The sequence below is a fragment of the Dendronephthya gigantea genome, unplaced genomic scaffold (genome assembly GCF_004324835.1).
Source record: "Dendronephthya gigantea isolate DGI-Jeju-01 unplaced genomic scaffold, DenGig_1.0 000102F, whole genome shotgun sequence".
Classification (NCBI taxonomy): Eukaryota; Metazoa; Cnidaria; class Anthozoa; order Malacalcyonacea; family Nephtheidae; genus Dendronephthya; species Dendronephthya gigantea.
In genome coordinates, this window is record NW_021163112.1 from 348003 (window position 1) to 371686 (window position 23684).

Genomic DNA, 23684 nt, shown 5'->3' on the forward strand with positions numbered 1-23684 from the left:
GCTTCATATAATCTTTCTCAATTCTCATCTTGTTTTGAAGACGATATTTACCAGTACTGCACCACACATTTACATTCAATACTGCACACTGGCTATCAATACTTCAAAAGTGTGCAATACCACACTTAGAAAAGGCGCTGTGGTATTGGTTTTTGAAACGCATTAACCTCAGGATCTTTTTTACGTTTTTTTAAAGCTGGACTGACCGATAACCAGCTGTCGTGAGTGAGACAGGTGAAGAGTTGTGCTCAATTAAATATATACGTCAATGCATTTTATGCAATCTTTTCATTCATTAATACAGAGAGTAAATAGCCTAAGACCTCACAACGAACCTCTCATTCTCTCAATTGGCTAAGCATAGTGGTCAAATTTTCAGTTGTCTCTGGCCTCACTGTCACAGCTTTCATTGTATTTTGAAACAGACCGAAAAACAAGAAGTAATCTTGCAACGCATGAATAATGAATATTCTCGATGCGGCCGCAGGCTATGCCAAAAGACACCACATTTTTAAACGAATTTCTAACCAGGACAAAAAAGTGCTCCAGATGCTACAAACTACTTGCCGATTCGAATCGAAAAATTGGTTAATTCAAGCGCAAATTATGATGATGGAAAAGAATTTTGCATGAAGACAGATCGCCTGATGATCGTGTACAAAAATGATTTGCAATAAAATCATGAACGGACCACGACGAACTTGTTCTTGTGGTGTTTTAACACAAGTTTTGTTTTAACGCTTCTGCATGTTTGACACCGCGGAAATTGGCATAGACTTTCTCTATAGCCGCAATTCTCAATCACTTAGGCTTCAAACTTGGTGAGAAAAAAAATTATAAATATTAAACAAAATATGTCTTGCACAAAAGATTTAAAGCTTGCACACGGCAAAAACGAGACATCTGAATTAATAACCTTGTGTATACTTTGTGTACCTTGTGTATACACAGCTGTCAGATGTGTATGATGAGCTGTCAAAAGATTGCAGAATGCGTATTCCGAAGAAAAACCAAACTTTTTAAAGTTATTCAATAGTTTTCTCTTTGATAGCGATACAGAAATGCACAATGTGAACCATAAACACTAATTTCTGCGGTGTTCTTCTGTTTATTTATATTACGCATGGTAGAATGGTGAAAAATACAAAAGTTAATGGGAACATATCACCTGGCATGACATGGGACGTTGAAATTGGTTGTTGTTACAGCCAGGCTTGGATACATACACTGACGGTAAAAAACTGCTCAAATGTTGCTATTACCGTATGTAAAAGGAATCGTGACATTCTATCTTTTATTGTACACTAGCGGTCAAAAAGAACTGTTTAGATACAAATTCATAAAAAAGAAGCGAATATAGGAGAGAGCTTCATAGGCATTTTGGATAATTCTCTTATTCCATAAAAAATATCTCAATAATGTAATGCAACCTGCCCCACTTCCAAGATATAGTCAAACAATGGTTTCAGGAAGAGGGAGAGACAGAAATGGATTGGCCTGCACAGTCACAAGACCTTAACCCTATTGAAAATCTGTGGGACAATGTCAAGGGGTGCAAGGAAGGAATTAATTCATAAAGCGTTTCACGATTTATGGGTTGCTGTAAAGACTGTCCATAGGATGAATTTCTTTTGACCGCTGAGATTACCACCATAACAGAAACTGAGAAAGTATGCCACGCCGGTGTAAGGCCGTCATCAATTATAAGGGCGAAGGAGGTTCAACAAAATATTAATACTTCATAAAGCTTAGCATGTAATCTAGTCTATATTTATACTCGTATATATTTCATATAGCTTAGCATGTGTAATCTAGTCCGGCTATATTTACTCGTCTATACTTACTTCATTTGCGAGCATTTTAACTTGTTTTGAGCAGTTCTTTTTGACCGCCAGCGTATAATTTCCTTTATAATGCATGACAGTTCGTGGGATATATTAAAATAGTCAAGCCTAAGCGTCAATCACCGAACCGAAACAATCGCATTTCGGACCGAAAAAATCGCATGTAGCTTACGATAAAAAATTTGCACGCCGTGGGCAGATGCAATCTCTTTTGTTGATAATTTGTTTACCTTATATTCATTTATTGGACCATTTTTATTGGTTAAAATATAACTAGCAACTAGTAACCAAGACAATGTGCTCAAGACATGGTAGAAGAGCGTAGAGATTTACCAATCCACATCGACATTCGAGCACAAACTTGATGAATATATTCAAAATGAGAAAAATGACGGCTCGTGCGTCAACACACGCAAGTTAACGTTATCCGCATTGTTCGACAATTTAGATGATGTTGAATGGGTGAATTACAAGGGTAAGGGATAGTCGAAACACCACCGCGAATTTGTAAACATGGAGGCGTTTGGACTAGCCCCCTACCGGCATCGACTTTGCTTTAGTTCGCTACGCTTGACAACAGCAGCAAGCACGTCATGTTTTGCACACAAACGAGAGGTTTGATAATACCATTACCGTATCGCTGATAATACCATTACCGTATCTCTCTATATATAACAGAACCCACCCCCACCACGAAAATTGGAAAACCCCCCGTACCCCTGATGATGTATTAAGTGGTTGATTTCTTTTAAAACAACTTTGATTGGTCAATCAACAGGAAGTTCGCAGTTTCTATGTTTTTGTAATTACACATGATTGTAATTACACAATCACGCAGTGATTGTGACACTACATCAATTGCTTAGAAACGGCCTGCAGTTGAAACACATTAAGCAATGGCAAGTATTCTTAACGAGAGCTATTATTCTAAAAGATACAATGTTTTCAAAAGATATTGCAAACAAGGTGAAGAAGTGCTCAAGATGCTACAAACCTACTTGCCGATTCGAATCGAAAAATTGGTTAATTCAAGCATTGAGAAGCAATGCGAGTTGAAGATTCTTAGTGTCGGAGGTGGAACAGGAGAGATAGATTTGAAATTTGTGGAAATTCTACTCGAGGAATTGAAGAAGCACAGCTCTGATGATCAAAACACGACGATATATCTGCGAGTGGTTGAACCGAATTCATCTTCGTGCAAACAATTCAGCGACGCCGTAGAAGCGCGTCGAGATTTGCCAATTCACGTCGACATTCGAGCCCAAACTTTTGAAGAATACATTCAAAATGAGCAAAACGCAAACACTGCATTTGACATAATACACTTTATTCACAGCGTTTACTTCATTGAAGAGGAAAAAGCGATTTCGTACTGTTTGGAAAAGCAATTAAAAGATCGGGGTTGTCTCTTTTTTGCGTTTTCTGATGAGGGATTACTAAAGCAAGTATCGCTTGAAATTGCAGAAAGACGACCTAATGACAATTTGGCGAACCTCGCAGAAAAAAATGGCCCCAAATTGATTGAAATCGTCGAGAAACGTGGCTGGAAGTATGAAGTATATTCACATCAATACCCTATCGATGTGTCTGAAATCTTTGTCGGATCAGAAAGTGGTGACCTGCTTCTTGACTTTATAACCCATGAAGTCGACTTTCGCAAGAATGCCGATGCAAGTTTGGTTGATAGAGTTTTGGCATTAATAAAAAACGCGAGCTTCGTGAAAGATGGAAAATATCTTTGCATGAAAACTGACACTCTGTTGGTCGTGCACAAATAGAATATCGGAATGATGATTTGCAATATGAAGGAAATATGACGAACTTGCATGTTCCTGTCTTGCCGCTTTGATTGTTGAAAACATTGAGAGTTGAATCTTTGCATGAAATATGATGTCGAATTTGTGTAAAATTTCAATTATATTTTGTTGCCGGCTTCTTGCATAAATCTTTCTCAATTCTCATTCGAATTTGAAGACGATATATCATCAATGCTGCACATATTTACATTCAACCCTGCGTACAGACCATCAACACTGCATGCACGAAGTGTGCGATACTATACTAGACGTAAAATAGGCGCTGTGGCGGTTTGGCCTGTGGCTTTTGAAACACATTAACCTCAGGACATTTTTGCGTTTTTTTCTAGACGAACTGACAAATAACCAACAACCGGCCCTTGTAAGCTGAGCACTTTTTTAATTGGTTAAATATGTCGACGAATACTGATAGTTCTTGCTTTCATTCTGAATTTCGGTTCGGCCAAAACGGAGAGCTCTCGTAACTCGTTTGTGGCCAAAATACAACTGCATAAAAGAAACGTACAAACTCAATTCATGCTTGAATATTTCCTAATCGGATGCACTTTCTACGCACGTATAGTGTTTTCAGGTGTTTTTATACATCACGTGTGGAAGTGCATATGGTTGTTATCAACTCGCCTCGCTGTCGCAGTTAGCGAAAGTATTGCAACACATAAATAATGAATATTCTCGATGCGACCGCAGCCTATGCCAAAATACACCACGTTTATAAAAGAAGTTCTAACCAATACGAAGAAGTGCTCAAGATGTTACAAACCCACATTTAGAACCAGAAACCAACGTTTACGGCGAACATTATTATTTATTAGTTCATTTAGTTTGTGAACATTAGTTTACGAACATCGTAAAGATCCCCAACTGCCTCGCGTGAGAATAGGGGAAATAATAAAAAACTTATAACAATATTTTGTTATCCCGGGTTGCTATACATATTGTTTTAATTTCTATGTCGGCTTAATATAATCGTTCTATCCCCATTGCGTTTTTCCTTATCTACAGTCCCAACAAGTGGTACCAGATGAAAGTCAGCCAACAATCATCACCAAACTATACATAAACAACACAGCGCACCAGAGTGGTTTCTTAGCTCTGTTTATGGAATAAACCGTCAAAATGATATTTTTGTTTATTTGAATGCTTGTAATTCATAACATAAGTTTATAAATTGCGTAGATTCTCAAAGAATTGCTCGATTTTTGCGCCCAGAATCACCAGAATGTTTCAGGAAGCAACGCTCGTTGCTCCACAGCAAACGTCCCTCTCGGCTCTTATATAAACAACTCCTAAGGTTGGTTTCCGGTCAGTAATATAAAATCAGGCCCCGATGATATATTAAGCGCTCTCCCCACGAAGTTGATCTCTTGAACAACTTTGATATAATTTCAGGAGAGATCCTTAAGAAACTGCAATCAACAGGAAGTTTGCAGTTTCTCAAAGATCTCTCCTGAAATCATATACGCAGCGATTGTGACACCACATAAATTGCTTAGAAGCGTCCTACAATTACAAATATATAAAGTTTTAAATAACGGCCGGTTTATTTACAAGCTTCGCTTTATATCTTCTTCAAAGTATAATAATATTTTCTTCAAAATATAGTATAAAATAAGCATATTCATCACCGCCGGTCGAGCGAGAACGAGAAGAAAATAAGAAAATTAAAACGACACATACGTCATGTAAACATTATACAACCAACGTAAACAAACATTGTTATGCGCAGAATATATGCGCAGAACGGACTTTACATCATCTTGAAACAAATTAAACGATGGCGAGTATTCTTGATGAGGGCTGTTATTCTAAAAGATACAATGTTTTTAAGAGATATTGTAAACAGGGTAAAGAAGGACTCCAGATGCTACAAACCTACTTGCCGATTCGAATCGAAAAATTGATTAATTCAAGCGTTGAGAAACAACACGAGTTCAAGATTCTTAGTGTTGGCAGTGGAACAGGAGAGATGGATTTGAAATTTGTGGAAATCCTCCTCGAAGAATTGAAGAAGCACAGCTCTGATGATCAAAACACGACGATATATCTGCGAGTGGTTGAACCGAATTCATCTTCGTGCAAACAATTCAGCGACGCCGTAAAAGCACGTGGAGATTTGCCAATTCACATCGACATTCGAGCCCAAACCTTTGATGAATATATTCAAAATGAGCAAAATGCAAGCATTGCATTTGACATTATACACTTTATTCACAGCATTTACTTTATTGAAGAGAAAAGAGCGATTTCTTACTGTTTGGAAGAGATATTGAAAGATCAGGGTTGTCTCTTTATTATGTATTCTGACGAGGGATTACTAAAGCAAATATCGCTTGAAATTGCAGAGAGACGACCTAACGACAAGTTAAAGAACCTCGCTGAAAAAAAAGAGCCCAAATTGATTGAAATCGTTAAGAAACGTGACTGGAAGTATGAAGTACATTCATACCAAAATTGTATTGATGTGTCTGAAATCTTTGTAGGATCAGAGAGTGGTGACCTGCTTCTGGACTTCATAACCCATGAAGTCGACTTTCGTAAGAATGCCGATGCAAGTTTGGTTGATAGAGTTCTGGCAGTGATAAAAAACACGAGCTTCGTGAAAGATGGAAAACACCTTTGCATGAAAACTGACACTCTGTTGGTCGTGCACAAATAGAATATCGGAATGATGATTTGCAATAGAAGCGAAATATGACGAACTTGCACGTTCTTATCTTGTTATAACCTATATTTTAAACGGGCCGCCACTATTGTTGAAAAAATTGAGATTTGAATTTTTTGCATGAAATATTATGTCTTTAAATAACGAACACTGACATTTGTGTAACATGTATTTTGCAACACTTCAAAATCAATTGTATTTCATTCCCGGCCTCATATAATCTAGCCTGCTCGCAGACTGAATTAGGGGGCCGATAATCTTTCTTAATTCTCCGATTGCGTTTTGAGGACGATATTTACCAGTATTGCACCACACATTTACATTCAATATACTGCACACTGGCTATCAATACTTCATAAAGTGTGCAATACCACGCGTAGAATAGGCGCTGTTGTATTCGTTTTTGAAACGCATTTACCTCAGGATTTTTTCAAGTTCTTTTTAAAGCTGCACTGACCAATAACCAGCTCTCGTGAGTGTCACAGGTGAAGTCGTTGTGCGTCATTAGATACGCCAATGCATTTTATGCAGTCTTTTCATTCATTAATTTACAAATTAAAGTAAGACTTCACAACAGACCTCACATTCCCTGAATTGGCTCAGCATTGTGGTCAAATTTCAGTTGTCACTATCACAGTTTTAATCGTATTTTGAAACAGACCGAAAAACAAGAAGTAATCTTGCAGCAAATGCCACATGAATAATGAATATTGTCGAGGCGGGCGAAGGCTATGCCAAAAGACAGCACATTTATAAAAGAAGTTCTAATCAAGACGAAGAAGTGCTCAAGATGTTACAAACCCACATTCCGATTCGAATCGAAAAGTTGATTAATTCAAGCGTTGAGAAGCAATAGGAGTTGAAGATTCTTAGTGTCGGAGGTGGAACAGGAGAGATAGATTTGAAATTTGTGGAAATCCTACTCGAGGAATTGAAGAAACACAGCTCAGATGATCAAAACACGACGATATATCTGCGAGTGGTTGAACCGAATTCATCTTCGTGTATACAATTCAGCGACGCCGTAGAAGCGCGTAGAGATTTGCCAATCCACATCGACATTCGAGCGCAAACTTTTCAAGAATACATTCAAAATGAGCAAAACGCAAGCACCACATTTGACATAATACATTTTATTCACAGCGTTTACTTCATTGAAGAGAAGAAAGCGATTTTGTACTGTTTGGAAAAGCAATTGAAAGATCAGGGTTGTCTCTTCTTCGTGTATTCCGATGACATTATAATAAAGCAAGTGGCACTTAAAATGGCACCAGAGAGACGACCTAACGACACGTTGGTGAACCTCCTTGAAAAAAACGCCCCCAAATTGATTGAAATCGTCGAGAAACGTGGCTGGAAGTATGAAGTATATTCACATCAATGTCCTATTGATGTGTCTGAAATCTTTGTCGGATCAGAGAGTGGTGACCTTCTTCTTGACTTCATAACCCATGAAGTGGACTTTCGCAAGAACGCCGATGCAAGTTTGGTTTATAGAGTTCTGGCAGTGCATGATCAAAAACACGAGCTTGGTGAAAGATGGAAAACACCTTAGCATGAAAACTGACACTCTGTTGGTCGTACACAAATAGAATATCGGAATGATGATTTGCAATATAAACGAAATATAACGAACTTGGATGTTATTATCTTGTTTTAACCTATATTTTGAACCGGACCGCCACCATATTGTTGAAAACATTGAGATTCGAATCTTTTCCATCTAATATGATGTCGTTAAATAACAAACACTGATATTTGTATGACATGTATTTTCAGGCACAATACTTCAAAATTCAATTATATTTTATTCCCGGCTTCATATAATCTTTCTCAATTCTCATCTTGTTTTGAAGACGATATTTACCAGTACTGCACCACACATTTACATTCAATACTGCACACTGGCTATCAATACTTCAAAAGTGTGCAATACCACATTTAGAAAAGGCGCTGTGGTGTTGGTTTTTGAAACGCATCAACCTCAGGATTTTTTTTACGTTTTTTTAAAGCTGGACTGACCAATAACCAGCTGTCGTGAGTGAGACAGGTGAAGAGTTGTGCTCAATTAAATATACGTCAATGCATTTTATGCAATCTTTTCATTCATTAATACACAGAGTAAATAGCCTCACAACGAACCTCACAACGAACCTCTCATTCTCTCAATTGGCTAAGCATTGTGGTCAAATTTTCAGTTGTCCCTGGCCTCACTGTCACAGTTTTCATTGTATTTTGAAACAGACCGAAAAACAAGAAGTAATCTTGCAGCACATGAATAATGAATATTCTCGATGCGGGCGAAGGCTATGGCAAAAGACACCACATTTATAAACGAATTTCTAACCAGGACAAAAAAGTGCTCCAGATGCTACAAACCTACTTGCCGATTCGAATCGAAAAATTGGTTAATTCAAGTGCTGAGAAGCGGCAATGCGAGTTGAAGATTCTCAGTGTCGGAGGTGGAACAGGAGAGATAGATTTGAGATTTGTGGAAATTCTACTCGAGGAATTGAAGAAACACAGCTCTGATGATCAAAACACGACGATATATCTGCGAGTGGTTGAACCGAATTCATCTTCGTGCAAACAATTCAGCGACGCCGTAGAAGCGCGTCGAGATTTGCCAATCCACATCGACATTCGAAGCGAAACGTTTGAGAAATATATTCAAAATGAGCAGAACGCAAGCACGGCATTTGACATAATACACTTTATTCATAGCATCTACTTTGTTCAAGAGGAAAAAGCGATTTCGTACTGTTTGGAAAAGCAATTGAAAGATCAGGGTTGTCTCTTTTTCGTGTTTTGCGATGAGGCTATAATAAAGCAAGTGGCACTTGAAATGGCACCAGAGAGACGACCTAACGACAAGTTGGTGAACCTCGCCGAAAAAACAGGTCCGAAATTGATTGAAATCGTTGAGAAATATGGCCGGAAGTATGAAGTATATTCACACGAACATCCAGTTGATGTGTCAGAAATCTTCGTCGGATCAGAGAGTGGTGACCTGCTTCTTGACTTCATAACTCAAAAAGTCGACTTTCGCAAGAATGCCGATGCAAGTTTGGTTGATAGAGTTCTGGCATTGATCAAAAACGCGAGCCTCACGAGGGATGAAAAAAACTATTGCATGCAAACTGATATTCTGATAATCGTGCACTTATAGAATGTAGGAATGATGATTTGTTCTTAATAGAAACGAAATATTACTAATCGATTGCACGTTATTATCTTGTTTTAACCTATATTTTGACATTTGTGTAACATGTGTTTTGCCACAATAATTCAAAATTCAATAATATATTTTGTTGCTGGCTTCATGCAATGTCGTAATGATAATATTCAGCGTACATCAAAACGGTCAAGTGATATACGTTAAATTCCTAAAGCTTAGCTTTGGTTAATTATCATTCAGCATAGTATTATATTGAATATTCGAGTCGTATAAGGAACAAATCAATTCTAAACCTGTGTGCTCTTTAAGCGAATTATTGACCGCTCATGAGTCGCCTTGGCCGAAGTTTCGAAGCGGAATTCTACATTTTCACTTTCCCAGCAAATTAAAGACTAAAGAAAAGGCCGGAATTGTTACGTTTATTTAATAACGCTGGATTTAAAAGTGGGATTTAAAAGCGCGAGTGTATGTTTTGTATGAAACGAACAACTTGCATATGTTTTCTGTGAGTGCGGTTTTCAAGGCCAAAGGTCATTCGGGCACTTGCATATAAAATGTAACAATAATGAGTACATCATAACTAATAAACCTATCCGAAAATTTTTTGATGGGGGTTGTGCGCCAGGCTGAATCCGCCCCTAATTATGATATTCAACATATATCTGACTATATGTGATCTGTATACAACGAATATACGACGAATACTGATAGTTCTTGCTTTCATTCTGAATTTTAGTTCAGTCAAAAGCTCTGGGTACGAGGTTTTTAAAAGCTCCCGTCTGTAGACAAAATAAAACGGGTGCATAAGATAACGTACAAATCATAATTAACTCAATTCATGCTTGAATATTTCTGAATCGCACTTTCTACGCACGTATAGTGTTTTCAGGGGTTTTTTATACATCACGTGTCCATGGAACTGGATATGATTGTTCTTATTGATTGTTTATGTCGAAGACAGTTCAGAAATCAGTATTGCGGCAACACATGAATAATGAATATTCTCAATGCGGCCGAAGGCTATGCCAAAAGACAGCACATTTTTAAAATAAGTTCTAACCAAGACGAAGAAGTACTCAAGATGTTACAAACCCATATTCCGATTCGAATCGAAAAGTTGATTAATTCAAGCGTTGAGAAGCAATGGGAGTTGAAGATTCTCAGTGTTGGAGGTGGAACAGGAGAGATAGATTTGAAATTTGTGGAAATTCTACTCGAGGAATTGAAGAAACACAGCTCTGATGATCAAAACACGACGATATACCTGCGAGTGGTTGAACCGAATTCATCTTCGTGCAAACAATTCAGCGACGCCGTAGAAGCTCGTCGAGATTTGCCAATCCACGTCGACATTCGACGCCAAACTTTTGAAGAATACATTCAAAATGAGCAAAACGCAAGCACTACATTTGACATAATACATTTTATTCACAGCGTTTACTTCTTTGAAGAGGAAAAAGTGATTTCGTACTGTTTGAAACAGAAATTGAAAGATCGGGGTTTTCTCTTTTTTGTGCTATCTGATGAGGGATTACTAAAGCAAATATCGCTTGAAACTGTGGAGAGACGACCTAATGACAAGTTGGCATACCTCGTTGAAAAAAACGGCCCCAAATTGATCGAATTCGTTGAGAAACATGGCTGGAAGTATGAAGTACATTCACATCAATACCCTATTGATGTGTCTGAAATCTTTGTCGGATCAGAGAGTGGTGACCTGCTTCTTGACTTCATAACCCATGAAGTCGACTTCCGCAGGAATAACGATGCAAGTTTGGTTGATAGAGTTCTGGCATTGATCAAAAACGAGAGCTTAACGAAGGATGGAAGACACCTTTGCACGAAAACTGACACTCTGATGATCGTCCACAAATAAAAGATCGGAATGATGATTTGGAACAGAAACGAAACTTGCACGTTCTTATCTTGTTTTAACTTATATTTTGAATTTTAACTGAGATGTTAACGTTTAGATTATGCTTTCCACGTTGTATGTTTGCACGATGAAGAAGGTTGTTGCTGGCTTCTTCATATAATGATATTAAACATATATCTCAAGCGGGAATACTCTTATTATGTGATCTATAAGCTGTTGGTTTCGAAACGGAAGAGACTAACCAACGGATGTTTTCTATAATATTGTATTGGCAAAAACAACCTTGTTATTTTCCGCAGCCACAACCGCTAAACCAAAATGCGTAAGTTTAGTCAGCAAATGCGCAATGCGGTTTCCCAGCCTAACCTAGCAATGTCCGTTGCGCAAAACAACATTTCTAGATCCATTGCACGTTCCGGTATCGCTCTGCATAAATATAGGAGACTCAAGCAAACTTAAGTCAGTGTTTAACGTGGACCTGCTTGTGAGTAAGCAACTGTCGTTGGTGCCTTTATAAAATAATTGGCGCGTCAATATCTATTCACGTTGGTACTCTAGAAATCTACATATTCTACGCTATTTTTCTATAAAAGTTTGGTGCGTGCGCAAACCAAAGTAAGTAAATTTGTTAAATATAATTGTTATTCTATGCGCTATGTTCACATTTGCGCCATTTGTTTATTTAAGTAATCTGCGCATAACTTTTGCTATAATGTGTTAGTTTGCATGCCGCACGTTCTAGTTAAGTATCGCTATTCCAAACGCTAAATTCGCTGATTATTTTGCATGCCTAATTCAGTGTGTTTTGTTATATCATTGATAGCCACATATATATCGGCAATAGTAATTGTAGTGTTAAAGCATGTTATTCTCAGTATAAGTACTCGTTAATTGTCATATCATATGTATATCCTAATTAGCTTTCTGTGTTATATAGTCGTTTATAGTTAGTTTGTTTAATTGTTATATTCTAGTTCGAACCGATATCCAGTCGATTCTCAATCGATTTCCAGTCGATTCTCAATCGATCTACAGTCCGTTTCCAGTCGTATTATCTACGGACAATCGTTTCTAGCTCGACTGTGTTATCCCAACGACGAGTTCGTGTTTGTCAGTCTATACCTGTAGTATCGTTGATCTATATTAAATCCTCAGAACATTGTTATCAGAATCGTCTGTCGAGTTCGTTTTGTTATCCACGCACCCGTCTATTTAGTAGTTTCGTTTGGATTATCGTTGCTATTCAAATTCTGTTCAGACGAAAGCTACATTTTAGTTCGAATTTGATGCACTGTCAAAAGGAATTCGACGAATTTGTTACTGGTCAATTGAATGCGTCACGACTGTGTTGACAGCTTGTGATCCGATCCGATTAGCTACCGCAATCATAAATCAATTACCACCTTCTTATCCACGAAGCTTAAAGAAAATCTACCTATGGCTGAGAAGGCACGTTCAATAGAACAGTTTAAGAAAGCGCGAAGTACCGCAAAATCAAAAATCACCAGAAAAATAAACACAATCAAAGGGTTTATGCGAAACCAAGATAACTTAGCTGTTGTCAAGGATCAATTAGGAGAACTGCACGATGAACTAAAAGCGTTCAAAGGCGTTCACGAGGCCTACCATAGTCAGTTAGAATCTGATGTCGACTTGCGTGAATCAGATGACTACCGTCGTTCTGTCGAAAGAATTGCGAGGGATTTCGAACACGAGACAGGCATATGGCTTGCTGAAATAGCTCAAGAGATAGAAAAATCCTTCAAGCGTCAATCCGACTCTGAACTTGTGAACATTCAACCAGAAGACTCGATAAGTCAAGTGGGATCCCGTGCTTCGTATCGTACGCGCTCAACTTGTGGGTCGAAGACAAGCGTAACCAGCGCGAGAGCAAGAGCTGCTGCTAAAAGGGCTGCCCTACAAGTCGAAGTAGAACTTCTCGAACGTTTGCAGCAAATCGAAATGGAAGAGCTTGCTCTTCAGCAACGGAGGAAACAGCTTCAGTTACGTGGGGAGATTGCAGCAGCCGAGGCTGAAAGAGAAGTCTACGAGAAAGCCGAATCCGAAACACGTATTGATAGTTTACCCTCTCAAGTTAGAAACTTACAAGCGAGAAAACTTGAACCTGAAGTAACAACAGCCAAAGTTGAACACGATGAACTTAATACGACCCCAGCTCCACCTAAACTCTCGATGTCAAACTCCACACCTGTTTCGGCAAACAGTACTTTGAATAACTTCCACGAAGAGTCCTTTAAGAAACTGGTCGAAGTGCAAGATCAACAGAGTCATGCCCTTCAACTACTTATACAACAGCAACAGCAGGGAGTTAAAGCCCTAACCCTTCCTCAACCAAGCATGCAAGTATTCAGCGGTAACCCCATAGATTATTGTGATTTTATCCGTTCTTTCGAGCATCTTATCGAGGCTAAAACTACAAGTTCAAGTGCTCGACTGTATTACCTGATCCAGCACACGTCTGGTGCTGCACAAGAACTAATGAAAAGTTGCCTAACAATGGGAGAAGATGAAGGTTATAAAGAAGCGAGAAGGCTGCTAAAGGAAAGATTTGGGCAAGACTATAGAGTTGCTGCTGCACACGTACAGGGGCTTATAAACGGACCACAAATTAAGAACGAAGATGGTATCGCCCTACAACAGTTTTCGGTGCAATTGACAAGTTGTACAAACACTCTGGAAAAGATCGGATACTTGGACAGATTGAACAACTTTGATAATCTAAAGAAATTAATCGACCGATTGCCTTATCCAATGAGGATCAAATGGCGAGACAACGTTGATCGAATCGTGGAAAGAGAAGCCAGAGATGTCAGTATTAAGGACGTAAATGACTTTGTCACCGCAAAGGCAAGAGCTACGACCCATCCCATCTTCGGGAAGATTTCCACCGCCGAGAAGGCACCGAAATTCCAGAATCCGAAGATGAGAAGAAATGGAGGAGCCGCAGGGTTTTCGAGTCAGACTACCAAACAAACGCTGAAGTGTCCGCTTTGTGGGTCAAACCATTGGTTATCTCGCTGCGACAAATTCCGAAAGCAATCGCTGGAGGAACGACAAAAATTCGTGAAAGAAAAGAAGCTCTGTAACAATTGTCTCTCAACTGGTCACTTTGTTCGTTCTTGCACCAAACAAAGCTTCTGTAAGGTGCAAGGTTGTACCGGAACCCATTCAACATTCCTCCACCCAAAACTCGCTGAGGACAAGCGTGAAAGCGAAGACTCGAAGAGAAACGAGAATAAAAGGATTCCAGAAGATCAAGGTATTAAAGACACCTCAGATGGAGCAACCAACGGTTACGTAAAGTCACGGATCCCAAAATACAACTCTGTGACAGGTCTCGCGGTCGTTCCAGTCAAGGTGAAAGTAGCCGGGAGTTCTAGGACAGTGGAAACATATGCATTTCTAGATTCGGGATCCAACACCACGTTTTGTACAGACACCCTGTTGAAGAGACTCGGCGCGAAAGGGAAAAAGACAAAATTAACGCTCACGACAATACAAGGCGAAAATGAACCAATCGAATGCTCCTTTGTCAGTTTGGAAGTCTCCAATATGGAAGGAAACGCCGACATCAAGCTACCCATGGTGTATTCGAGACCCAGCTTACCGATCCCATCTGAAGCGATTGGTAAACAAGAAGACGTCGACAGGTGGCCCCACCTGAGCGGAGTCAAAATTGCCACGATCGCCCAGGACGTAGGTCTGCTAATTGGAAGCGACGTTCCCTCAGCGTTACAGCCTATTGAAGTAAGAGAAAGCAAAGGCGAAGGACCATTTGCAACTCGAACAGCTCTCGGATGGACATTGAACGGTCCATTGGAAGAGAATCAACAAAAACTCCAACTGTGAATTCAATACAAGCTGACAGCAAACTAGATCGACAATTTGAACGTTTTTGTAACCTCGAGTTTAACGATAACCAGTACGATCCAAACCCAACGATGTCTCGAAATGATCTGAAAGCTCTTGAGATCATGGATGAAACTGCGAAGTTAGAGAACGGTCACTACGAGATGGCTCTGCCATGGAAAACATATCCGCCAAATCTGCCAAACAACCGAGTTCAAGCCGAAAGTCGACTTCAGCTCTTGAAGAAACGATTGCGGAAAAATCCAGATCTGCACACCAAGTATAAGGGATTCATGTCTAATCTCTTAACCAACAATCACGCAAGCAAAGTTGTTGATCATAATGGTGGTCCGAAAGGAATGGATTGGTACCTTCCTCATCACCCGGTATTCCATCCTCAAAAGCCTGATAAAGTCCGAGTGGTCTTCGATTGCTCTGCAAAGTATAACGATACTTCCTTGAATGACCACCTGTTACAGGGGCCGGACCTTACCAATTCACTCATAGGCGTACTAACTCGTTTCCGGCAAGAAGCCGTGGCATTCATATCCGACATTGAAGCCATGTTTTATCAAGTACGCGTAAGACCAAGCGACCGCAATGCATTACGTTTTCTATGGTGGCCGAACGGCGACTTGGATAAACCACCTGAAGAATATCGAATGAATGTGCACCTATTCGGCGGCGCATCAAGTCCAAGTTGCGCTAACTATGCGCTGAAGAAAACGGCAACAGATAACGTTGAACATTTTGATGAGAAAACTGTTGAGACCGTTCGACGCAATTTCTACGTAGATGATTGTCTAAAATCAGTCGCTGACGAAAACGAAGCCGTCAAACTCGCAAAGGATTTACGAGATATGCTCGCGCGGGGTGGCTTCAAACTCACGAAGTGGGTTTCCAACTCAAAGAAAGTTCTAGAATCGGTACCAGAATCTGAAAGAGCGGCAAAAGTAAAGAACCTAGATTTCGATCAAACCTCCATCGAAAGAGCTCTTGGTGTCGGGTGGAATGTGTCATCCGACACATTTGGCTTCTCAGTCGTTATCAAGGATCGACCCTCGACTAGGAGAGGTATACTTTCGGTCGTTAGTTCTGTCTACGACCCTTTGGGTTTTGCTGCTCCTTTCATACTAATTGCAAAACTGATTCTGCAAGATCTTTGTCGCTCGAAGCTCGATTGGGATGACCAGATCCCTGAAGAACATCTAAACCGTTGGCAAGCGTGGCTGATTGATCTTCCTAACTTGGAAAAGTTAGCCATTAATCGTTGTTTTAAACCAAAAACTGCGAATCAGCCAGGAATCAACTCCATTCAACTTCACCATTTCTCTGATGCTTCTCAGAATGGATACGGGGCAGTGACGTATCTCAGGACAGAAAACAGCTCGGGTGAAGTGACGTGTTCATTCGTCATGGGAAAATCAAGGCTAGCACCCATTAAACCTGTAACGATTCCACGAATGGAACTGTCAGCTGCCGTTGTTTCAACGAAATTAGAAAGAATGGTAAAGAGTGAACTTACTCTACCTATCGATCAATCGTATTTCTGGACAGACAGTACATGCGTTTTACGTTATATAGAAAATACAGAGAAACGTTTTCAAACTTTCGTTGCTAATCGAATAGCTTCGATACACGATGCTTCAACACCCAATCAGTGGAACTACGTTGACACTGAGTCGAATCCTGCCGATGACGCGTCGAGGGGAGTTTCAGCCAATTCTCTACAACGTTGGATTGAAGGTCCGGATTTTTTGCGCAAATCTACCGAATCCTGGCCACAAAGACCAGCTGAACTAAGTTCAAAAGTACCTGACGACGATCTCGAGATAAAGAAGAGCTCGGTTGTGTGTGCAAGCAATTCACCGAAACCAGCGCAAGAACCGTTTGCGGAAATATTCCAAAGGTTTTCATCCTGGACAAGATTAAAAAGAGTGATCGCATGGATGCTCCGCTTCATCACAAACATACGTCGCCGACAGCCGAATCGAGCCACAGATATTCGAACCTCTCCACTTTCCTTGAGAGAATTGGCAAATGCAGAAAATTGGATCTTGAAGAGTGTACAAGCAAGTTGTTTTGCAGACGACATCCGTCGTCTTCAAAGGCTCTCCGCGTCAAGTAAAACAAGTCATCCAAGCCATCTAACAAGTCCAGTACTTTAGTCAAACTAGACCCAATCATGGAAGATGGTCTAATCCGTGTTGGAGGTCGTCTCCAACAAGCACCGATCGTATGCGACGCACAACACCAAATTATACTACCCAAGAAACATCATATAGTCTATCTGCTGATCAGATTCTATCACTACATGTCCGGGCATTCAGGCTTGGAATACACCCTATCCTTAATCCGCCAAAGGTTTTGGATCATAAAGGCAAGATCAACCATAAAGAAAATATTGAACGAATGCGTTAGCTGCAAGAAAGGACAAGCATCGGCCGTAGAACAGAAAATGGCAAGTCTACCGAAGGACCGCGTTACGCCGGCAAAGCCGCCCTTTTCATTTACTGGTGTCGATTGCTTTGGGCCATTCCAGATTCGGCGTGGTAGAGGGACAGCGAAACGTTATGGCATCATATTTACGTGTCTGACACTTCGAGCCATTCACATTGAAGTAGCAAGTTCGCTGGATACAGAATCATTCATCAACGCGTTGAGACGGTTTATTGCGAGGCGAGGCCAGCCAGAGGAAATGCGTTCAGATAATGGGGGGAATTTCGTTAAGGGAGAAAGAGAACTTCGCGAGGAAGTTGAAAAGTGGAACCAGTCTCAGATTCATGATTTTCTTGTCCAAAGAAGTATCAAGTGGACGTTTAACCCACCTGCGGGCTCACATCATGGCGGAGTGTGGGAAAGATGTATTCGCACCGTTCGAAAGGTTATGAGATCAATCACAAGAGAACAAACGTTAGATGAAGAAGGCCTCAACACGCTGATGTGCGAGGTTGAATCGATCGTGAAACGGACGACCCCTGACTAAATTATCAGACGATCCACGTGACCTAGAACCCTTAACCCCTAACCACCTGTTACTTTTGCGAAGTGGTACGAAGGTTCCACCAGGCGTTTTCTCCAAGGATGATAGCTATGATAGAAGACGTTGGCGACAAGTGCAACATCTCGCAAATGTTTTCTGGAGGCGATGGATACGGGAATATCTTCCCTCACTACAAGAGCGACAGAAATGGAACAAACAGAGACGAAATCTGGCCGTTGACGATGTCGTTTTGATCATGGACGAAAAGACGCCGCGATGCTCATGGCCTCTTGGACGTATACTAGAGGTTTAAAAACCGGAAAGACGGACTGGTACGTTCGGTGAAGGTAAAAACCAGCACATCTGTGTTTGTGCGACCCGTGGACAAGATCATATTCCTGGAATCCGAGGCAGATACAGTGAACGATAAGTGAACCTTAAAATACCTAGCGCATGCGTCAATTAAGTTTAACGTAGATCACACGGACGGTGATGCTTCTATATAGTTAATGATTATTATCAATCGTTTCGAACCCATGTACGTATTTGTAAAGGCTAATTTAACGCCTTTAAGGGGCCGGAATGTTGGTTTCGAAACGGAAGAGACTAACCAACGGATGTTTTCTATAATATTGTATTGGCAAAAACAACCTTGTTATTTTCCGCAGCCACAACCGCTAAACCAAAATGCGTAAGTTTAGTCAGCAAATGCGCAATGCGGTTTCCCAGCCTAACCTAGCAATGTCCGTTGCGCAAACACAACATTTCTAGATCCATTGCACGTTCCGGTATCGCTCTGCATAAATATAGAGACTCAAGCAAACTTAAGTCAGTGTTTAACGTGGACCTGCTTGTGAGTAAGCAACTGTCGTTGGTGCCTTTATAAAATAATTGGCGCGTCAATATCTATTCACGTTGGTACTCTAGAAATCTACATATTCTACGCTATTTTTCTATAAAAGTTTGGTGCGTGCGCAAACCAAAGTAAGTAAATTTGTTAAATATAATTGTTATTCTATGCGCTATGTTCACATTTGCGCCATTTGTTTATTTAAGTAATCTGCGCATAATTCTTTGCTATAATGTGTTAGTTTGCATGCCGCACGTTCTAGTTAAGTATCGCTATTCCAAACGCTAAATTCGCTGATTATTTTGCATGCCTAATTCAGTGTGTTTTGTTATATCATTGATAGCCACATATATATCGGCAATAGTAATTGTAGTGTTAAAGCATGTTATTCTCAGTATAAGTACTCGTTAATTGTCATATCATATGTATATCCTAATTAGCTTTCTGTGTTATATAGTCGTTTATAGTTAGTTTGTTTAATTGTTATATTCTAGTTCGAACCGATATCCAGTCGATTCTCAATCGATTTCCAGTCGATTCTCAATCGATCTACAGTCCGTTTCCAGTCGTATTATCTACGGACAATCGTTTCTAGCTCGACTGTGTTATCCCAACGACGAGTTCGTGTTTGTCAGTCTATACCTGTAGTATCGTTGATCTATATTAAATCCTCAGAACATTGTTATCAGAATCGTCTGTCGAGTTCGTTTTGTTATCCACGCACCCGTCTATTTAGTAGTTTCGTTTGGATTATCGTTGCTATTCAAATTCTGTTCAGACGAAAGCTACATAAGCTGAGCACTTTTTAATTGGTGAAATATATATGTCGACGAATATTGTGGTTTTTGCTTTCATTCTGAATTTTAGTTCAGCCAAAAGCTCGGGATGCGAGGTTTTCAAAAGCTCCCCTAGACCCCGTCTCTAGCCAAAATACAGGGTGCATAAGATAACGTACAAATCATAATTAACTCAATTCATGCTTGTTTATGCCTGAGACAGGTCAGAAATCAGTATTGCGGCAACACATGAATAATGAATATTCTCGATGCGGGCGAAGGCTATGCCAAAAGACACCACGTTTATAGAATAAGTTCTAACCAAGACGAAGAAGTGCTGAAGATGTTACAAACTCGTTTGATTCCGATTCAAATCGAGAAATTGATTGATTCGGCAAGCGTTGAGAAGCAATGCGAGTTGAAGATTCTTAGCGTTGGCAGTGGAATAGGTGCTGTGGATTTGAAATTTGTGGAAATCCTACTCGAGGAATTGAAGAAACACAGCTCTGATGATCAAAACATGAAGATATATCTGCGAGTGGTTGAACCGAATTCATCTTCGTGCAAACAATTCAGCGACAGGGTAAAGTCGTAGATGATAAAAATGTTGAATTTATGTCATATATGTCACTGCCTTGTTATTTTGTAAGATGATTTTTAAAACATTGCCTCGTCAACCATCAGTTAATCTTATTCAGTTGACTGTTTGTAATTGAGTTTAAATGTGAGACTTGAGACATCCCTGATGTTAGGAGGACGAAACAGGGGTGATGAGGGGCACTTATAGGATGAAAATTAATAAGAGAAAGTGAAAATCAAGGAGCTAGGGAGGGCGCGAGAACTGAGAAAAACTACCTTCAAATTGGCGCGAACAAAAACATAAATCTTTACAAAAACAAAACAAAACAAATACGCTTTCCCTCGAGCATAAAATCGGGATTCCGGACCGTGGTCAGATATCGTAAAATCCCGCCCGCTGCTGTAGCCAATCAGATTGCAGGAAAGGCTAGGATTTCGCCCGCGGCTGATTATTAAAAAAACAAAAAACGATATCGAAGACGCTCTTCCGCTTCAAAGTTGTAAATTCCGTTTCCGCGGAGTTATGAAGTCAAAATACTCTGAAGTCAAGATTTTTTACTCAAATTTCTTCTCGTATGCATCTATTTTTGTGATTGTAAAATTCGCCCGGGTACTCGGAAACGTGGACAAGGCATAAAACGCAAAAAACTACGATTCTATAATAGTAAGGTATATATATTTAAAATTTATACGAGAGTGGAGCCTTTGAATCGAGTGGCGGCCGAATCACTTCCGGCTTCACTTTTGCATTCTATAGATGCGTTATGCAGTCTTATTTCAGATCAGTGATCACGTGTGTATGAAACTGAATATGATTGTTATCAATTGTTTACGTCTGAGACAGGTTAAGTACCGTAAAAAATACTCGTCTCGCTGTCGCAGCTTCAATTGCATTATTTTACGACAGACAGAAAAACAAGCAGAAATCAGTATTGCAACACATCAATAATGAATATTCTCGATGCGGGCGAAGGCTATGCCAAAAGACACCACGTTTATAGAATAAGTTCTAACCAAGACGAAGAAGTGCTGAAGATGTTACAAACTCGTTTGATTCCGATTCAAATCGAGAAATTGATGAATTCAAGCGTTGAGAAGCAATGCGAGTTGAAGATTCTTAGCGTTGGCAGTGGAATAGGTGCTGTGGATTTGAAATTTGTGGAAATCCTACTCGAGGAATTAAAGAAACGCAGCACAGATGATCAAAACATGAAGATATATCTGCGAGTGGTTGAACCGAATTCATCTTCGTGCAAACAATTCAGCGACGCCGTAGAAGCGCGTCGAGATTTGCCAATCCACGTCGACATTCGTGAACAAAGGTTTCAAGAATACATTCAAAATGATCAAAACGCAAGCACTACATTTGACTTAATACATTTTATTCACAGCATTTACTTTGTTGTAGAGGAAAAGGCGATTTCGTACTGTTTGGAAAAGCAATTGAAAAATCAGGGTTGTCTCTTTTTCGTGTATTCTGATGAGGCGATAATAAGGCAAGTGGCACTTGAAATGGCGCCAGAGAGACGAGCTAATGACAAGTTGGTGAACATCGCCGAAAAAATAGGCCCGAGATTGATTAAAATCGTCGAGAAATATGGCCGGAAGTATGAAGTATATTCACACGAACATCCAATTGATGTGTCAGAAGTCTTCGTCGGGTCAGAGAATGGTGACCTGCTTCTTGACTTCATAGCTCAAAAAGTCGACTTTCGCAAGAATGCCGATGCAAGTTTGGTTGATAGAGTTCTGGCAGTGATAAAACGCAGCTGCGTGAAAAATGAAAAAAACATTTTCATGCAAACTGAAATTTTGATGATCGTTCACAAATAGAATATTGGAATGATGATTGCAATACATACGAAATATGACAAACTTGCATTCTCTTGTCTTGCTTTAACCTTGTTTATCTTATATTTGTTAAAAATGTGGATCGCCAGCAGTTTTTGCCTTTTGAAACACATACAAGGTAAAGTCGTAGATGATAAAAAAATGTTGAATTTATGTCATATATGTCATTACCTTGTCATTTTGTAAGATGATTTTTAAAACATTGCCTCGTCAACCATCAGTTAATCTTATTCAGTTGACTGTTTGTAATTGAGTCTAAATGTGAGACTTGAGACACCCCTGATGTTAGTATAGTGTTTTCACTTTTCAGGGTTTTTTCTACATCACGTGTCGAGCTGCATATGGTTGTTACAATTGTTTACGTCTGGGACAGGCTAATTAGCGGTCATAAAGACCGCTGTAACACTGCATTGTATGTTCGGAAACTTTGCTTTGCATCATATATAATGCAACAAAGCAAAACCAAATTTTACAAACGGGATATTCCCATATATTCAAACGGATTCAAACTGAAACCAGCACCAACCACATAGCTTGAGATAGTGATAGTAATACTATGCTGAATGATAATTAACCAAAGCTGAACTTTGCGAATTTTACGTACATCACTTGACGGTTTGATGTACGCTGAATCCGCCATTTAAATAAAGGCATAAAAAATGCGTTGGTGCTCGACGACTTCAACTGTGACACACGCAACAGCTGCATGGTTATTGGTCAGTTCGGCTATAAAAAAAACGCAAAAATGTCCTGAGGTTAATTGTGTTTCAAAAGCCACAGGCCATGGCGCCTATTTTACGTCCAGTATACTATTGCCTCACTGACCAATCAACAGCTGTCGCGAGTGTCACGGGTGCAGTCGTCGCGTGTCATTAAACACGTCAATGCATTTTATGCAATCTTTTCATTCATTAATTTACAAAGTAAATAGCCTAAGACCTCACAACGGACCTCTCATTCTATCAAGACTATCAATTGGCTAAGCATTGTGGTCAAATTTTCAGTTGTCTCTGGCCTCACTGTCACAGCTTTCATTGTATTTTGAAACAGACCGAAAAACAAGAAGTAATCTTGCAACGCATGAATAATGAATATTCTCGATGCGGCCGCAGGCTATGCCAAAAGACACCACATTTTTAAAATAAGTTCTAACCAAGACGAAGAAGTGCTCAAGATGTTACAAACCCACATTCCGACTCGAATCGAAAAGTTGATTAATTCAAGCGTTGAGAAGCAATGCGAGTTGAAGGTTCTCAGTGTTGGAGGTGGAACAGGAGAAATAGATTTGAAATTTGTGGAAATTCTACTCGCGGAATTGAAGAAGCACAGCTCTGATGATCAAAACATGACGATATATCTGCGAGTGGTTGAACCGAATTCATCTTCGTGGAAACAATT

General features: G+C 39.8%; 5 protein-coding genes across 6 annotated transcripts in view; 4 read left to right on the forward strand and 1 right to left on the reverse strand.

Annotated features, from left to right (window-relative positions):
- LOC114534459 (AP-3 complex subunit beta-1-like) overlaps positions 1-23684 on the reverse strand; it is a 68485-nt gene that overhangs the window by 18724 nt on the left and 26077 nt on the right. The window lies entirely within an intron of this gene.
- LOC114534471 (histamine N-methyltransferase-like) lies at positions 2688-3734 on the forward strand. Its single transcript, XM_028555917.1, has one exon. The coding sequence runs from the start codon at positions 2741-2743 to the stop codon at positions 3620-3622; it is 882 nt and encodes a 293-aa protein (XP_028411718.1). The 5' UTR covers positions 2688-2740; the 3' UTR covers positions 3623-3734.
- On the forward strand, positions 5364-7587 carry LOC114534470 (histamine N-methyltransferase A-like). Its single transcript, XM_028555916.1, has one exon. It carries the CDS (start codon positions 5436-5438, stop codon positions 6315-6317), a length of 882 nt encoding a protein of 293 aa, XP_028411717.1. The 5' UTR covers positions 5364-5435; the 3' UTR covers positions 6318-7587.
- On the forward strand, positions 8451-9649 carry LOC114534462 (histamine N-methyltransferase-like). Its single transcript, XM_028555908.1, has one exon. It carries the CDS (start codon positions 8605-8607, stop codon positions 9490-9492), a length of 888 nt encoding a protein of 295 aa, XP_028411709.1. The 5' UTR covers positions 8451-8604; the 3' UTR covers positions 9493-9649.
- On the forward strand, positions 10495-12524 carry LOC114534469 (histamine N-methyltransferase-like). The gene is made up of 2 exons (XM_028555914.1): positions 10495-11992; positions 12352-12524. Exon 1 carries the CDS (start codon positions 10496-10498, stop codon positions 11375-11377), a length of 882 nt encoding a protein of 293 aa, XP_028411715.1. The 5' UTR covers position 10495; the 3' UTR covers positions 11378-11992; positions 12352-12524.

Bases quoted from the DNA above. Each gene is read 5' to 3' on its own strand.
- LOC114534471 (XM_028555917.1), top strand. From the start codon at position 2,741: ATGGCAAGTATTCTTAACGAGAGCTATTATTCTAAAAGATACAATGTT.
- LOC114534470 (XM_028555916.1), top strand. From the start codon at position 5,436: ATGGCGAGTATTCTTGATGAGGGCTGTTATTCTAAAAGATACAATGTT.
- LOC114534462 (XM_028555908.1), top strand. From the start codon at position 8,605: ATGAATATTCTCGATGCGGGCGAAGGCTATGGCAAAAGACACCACATT.
- LOC114534469 (XM_028555914.1), top strand. From the start codon at position 10,496: ATGAATATTCTCAATGCGGCCGAAGGCTATGCCAAAAGACAGCACATT.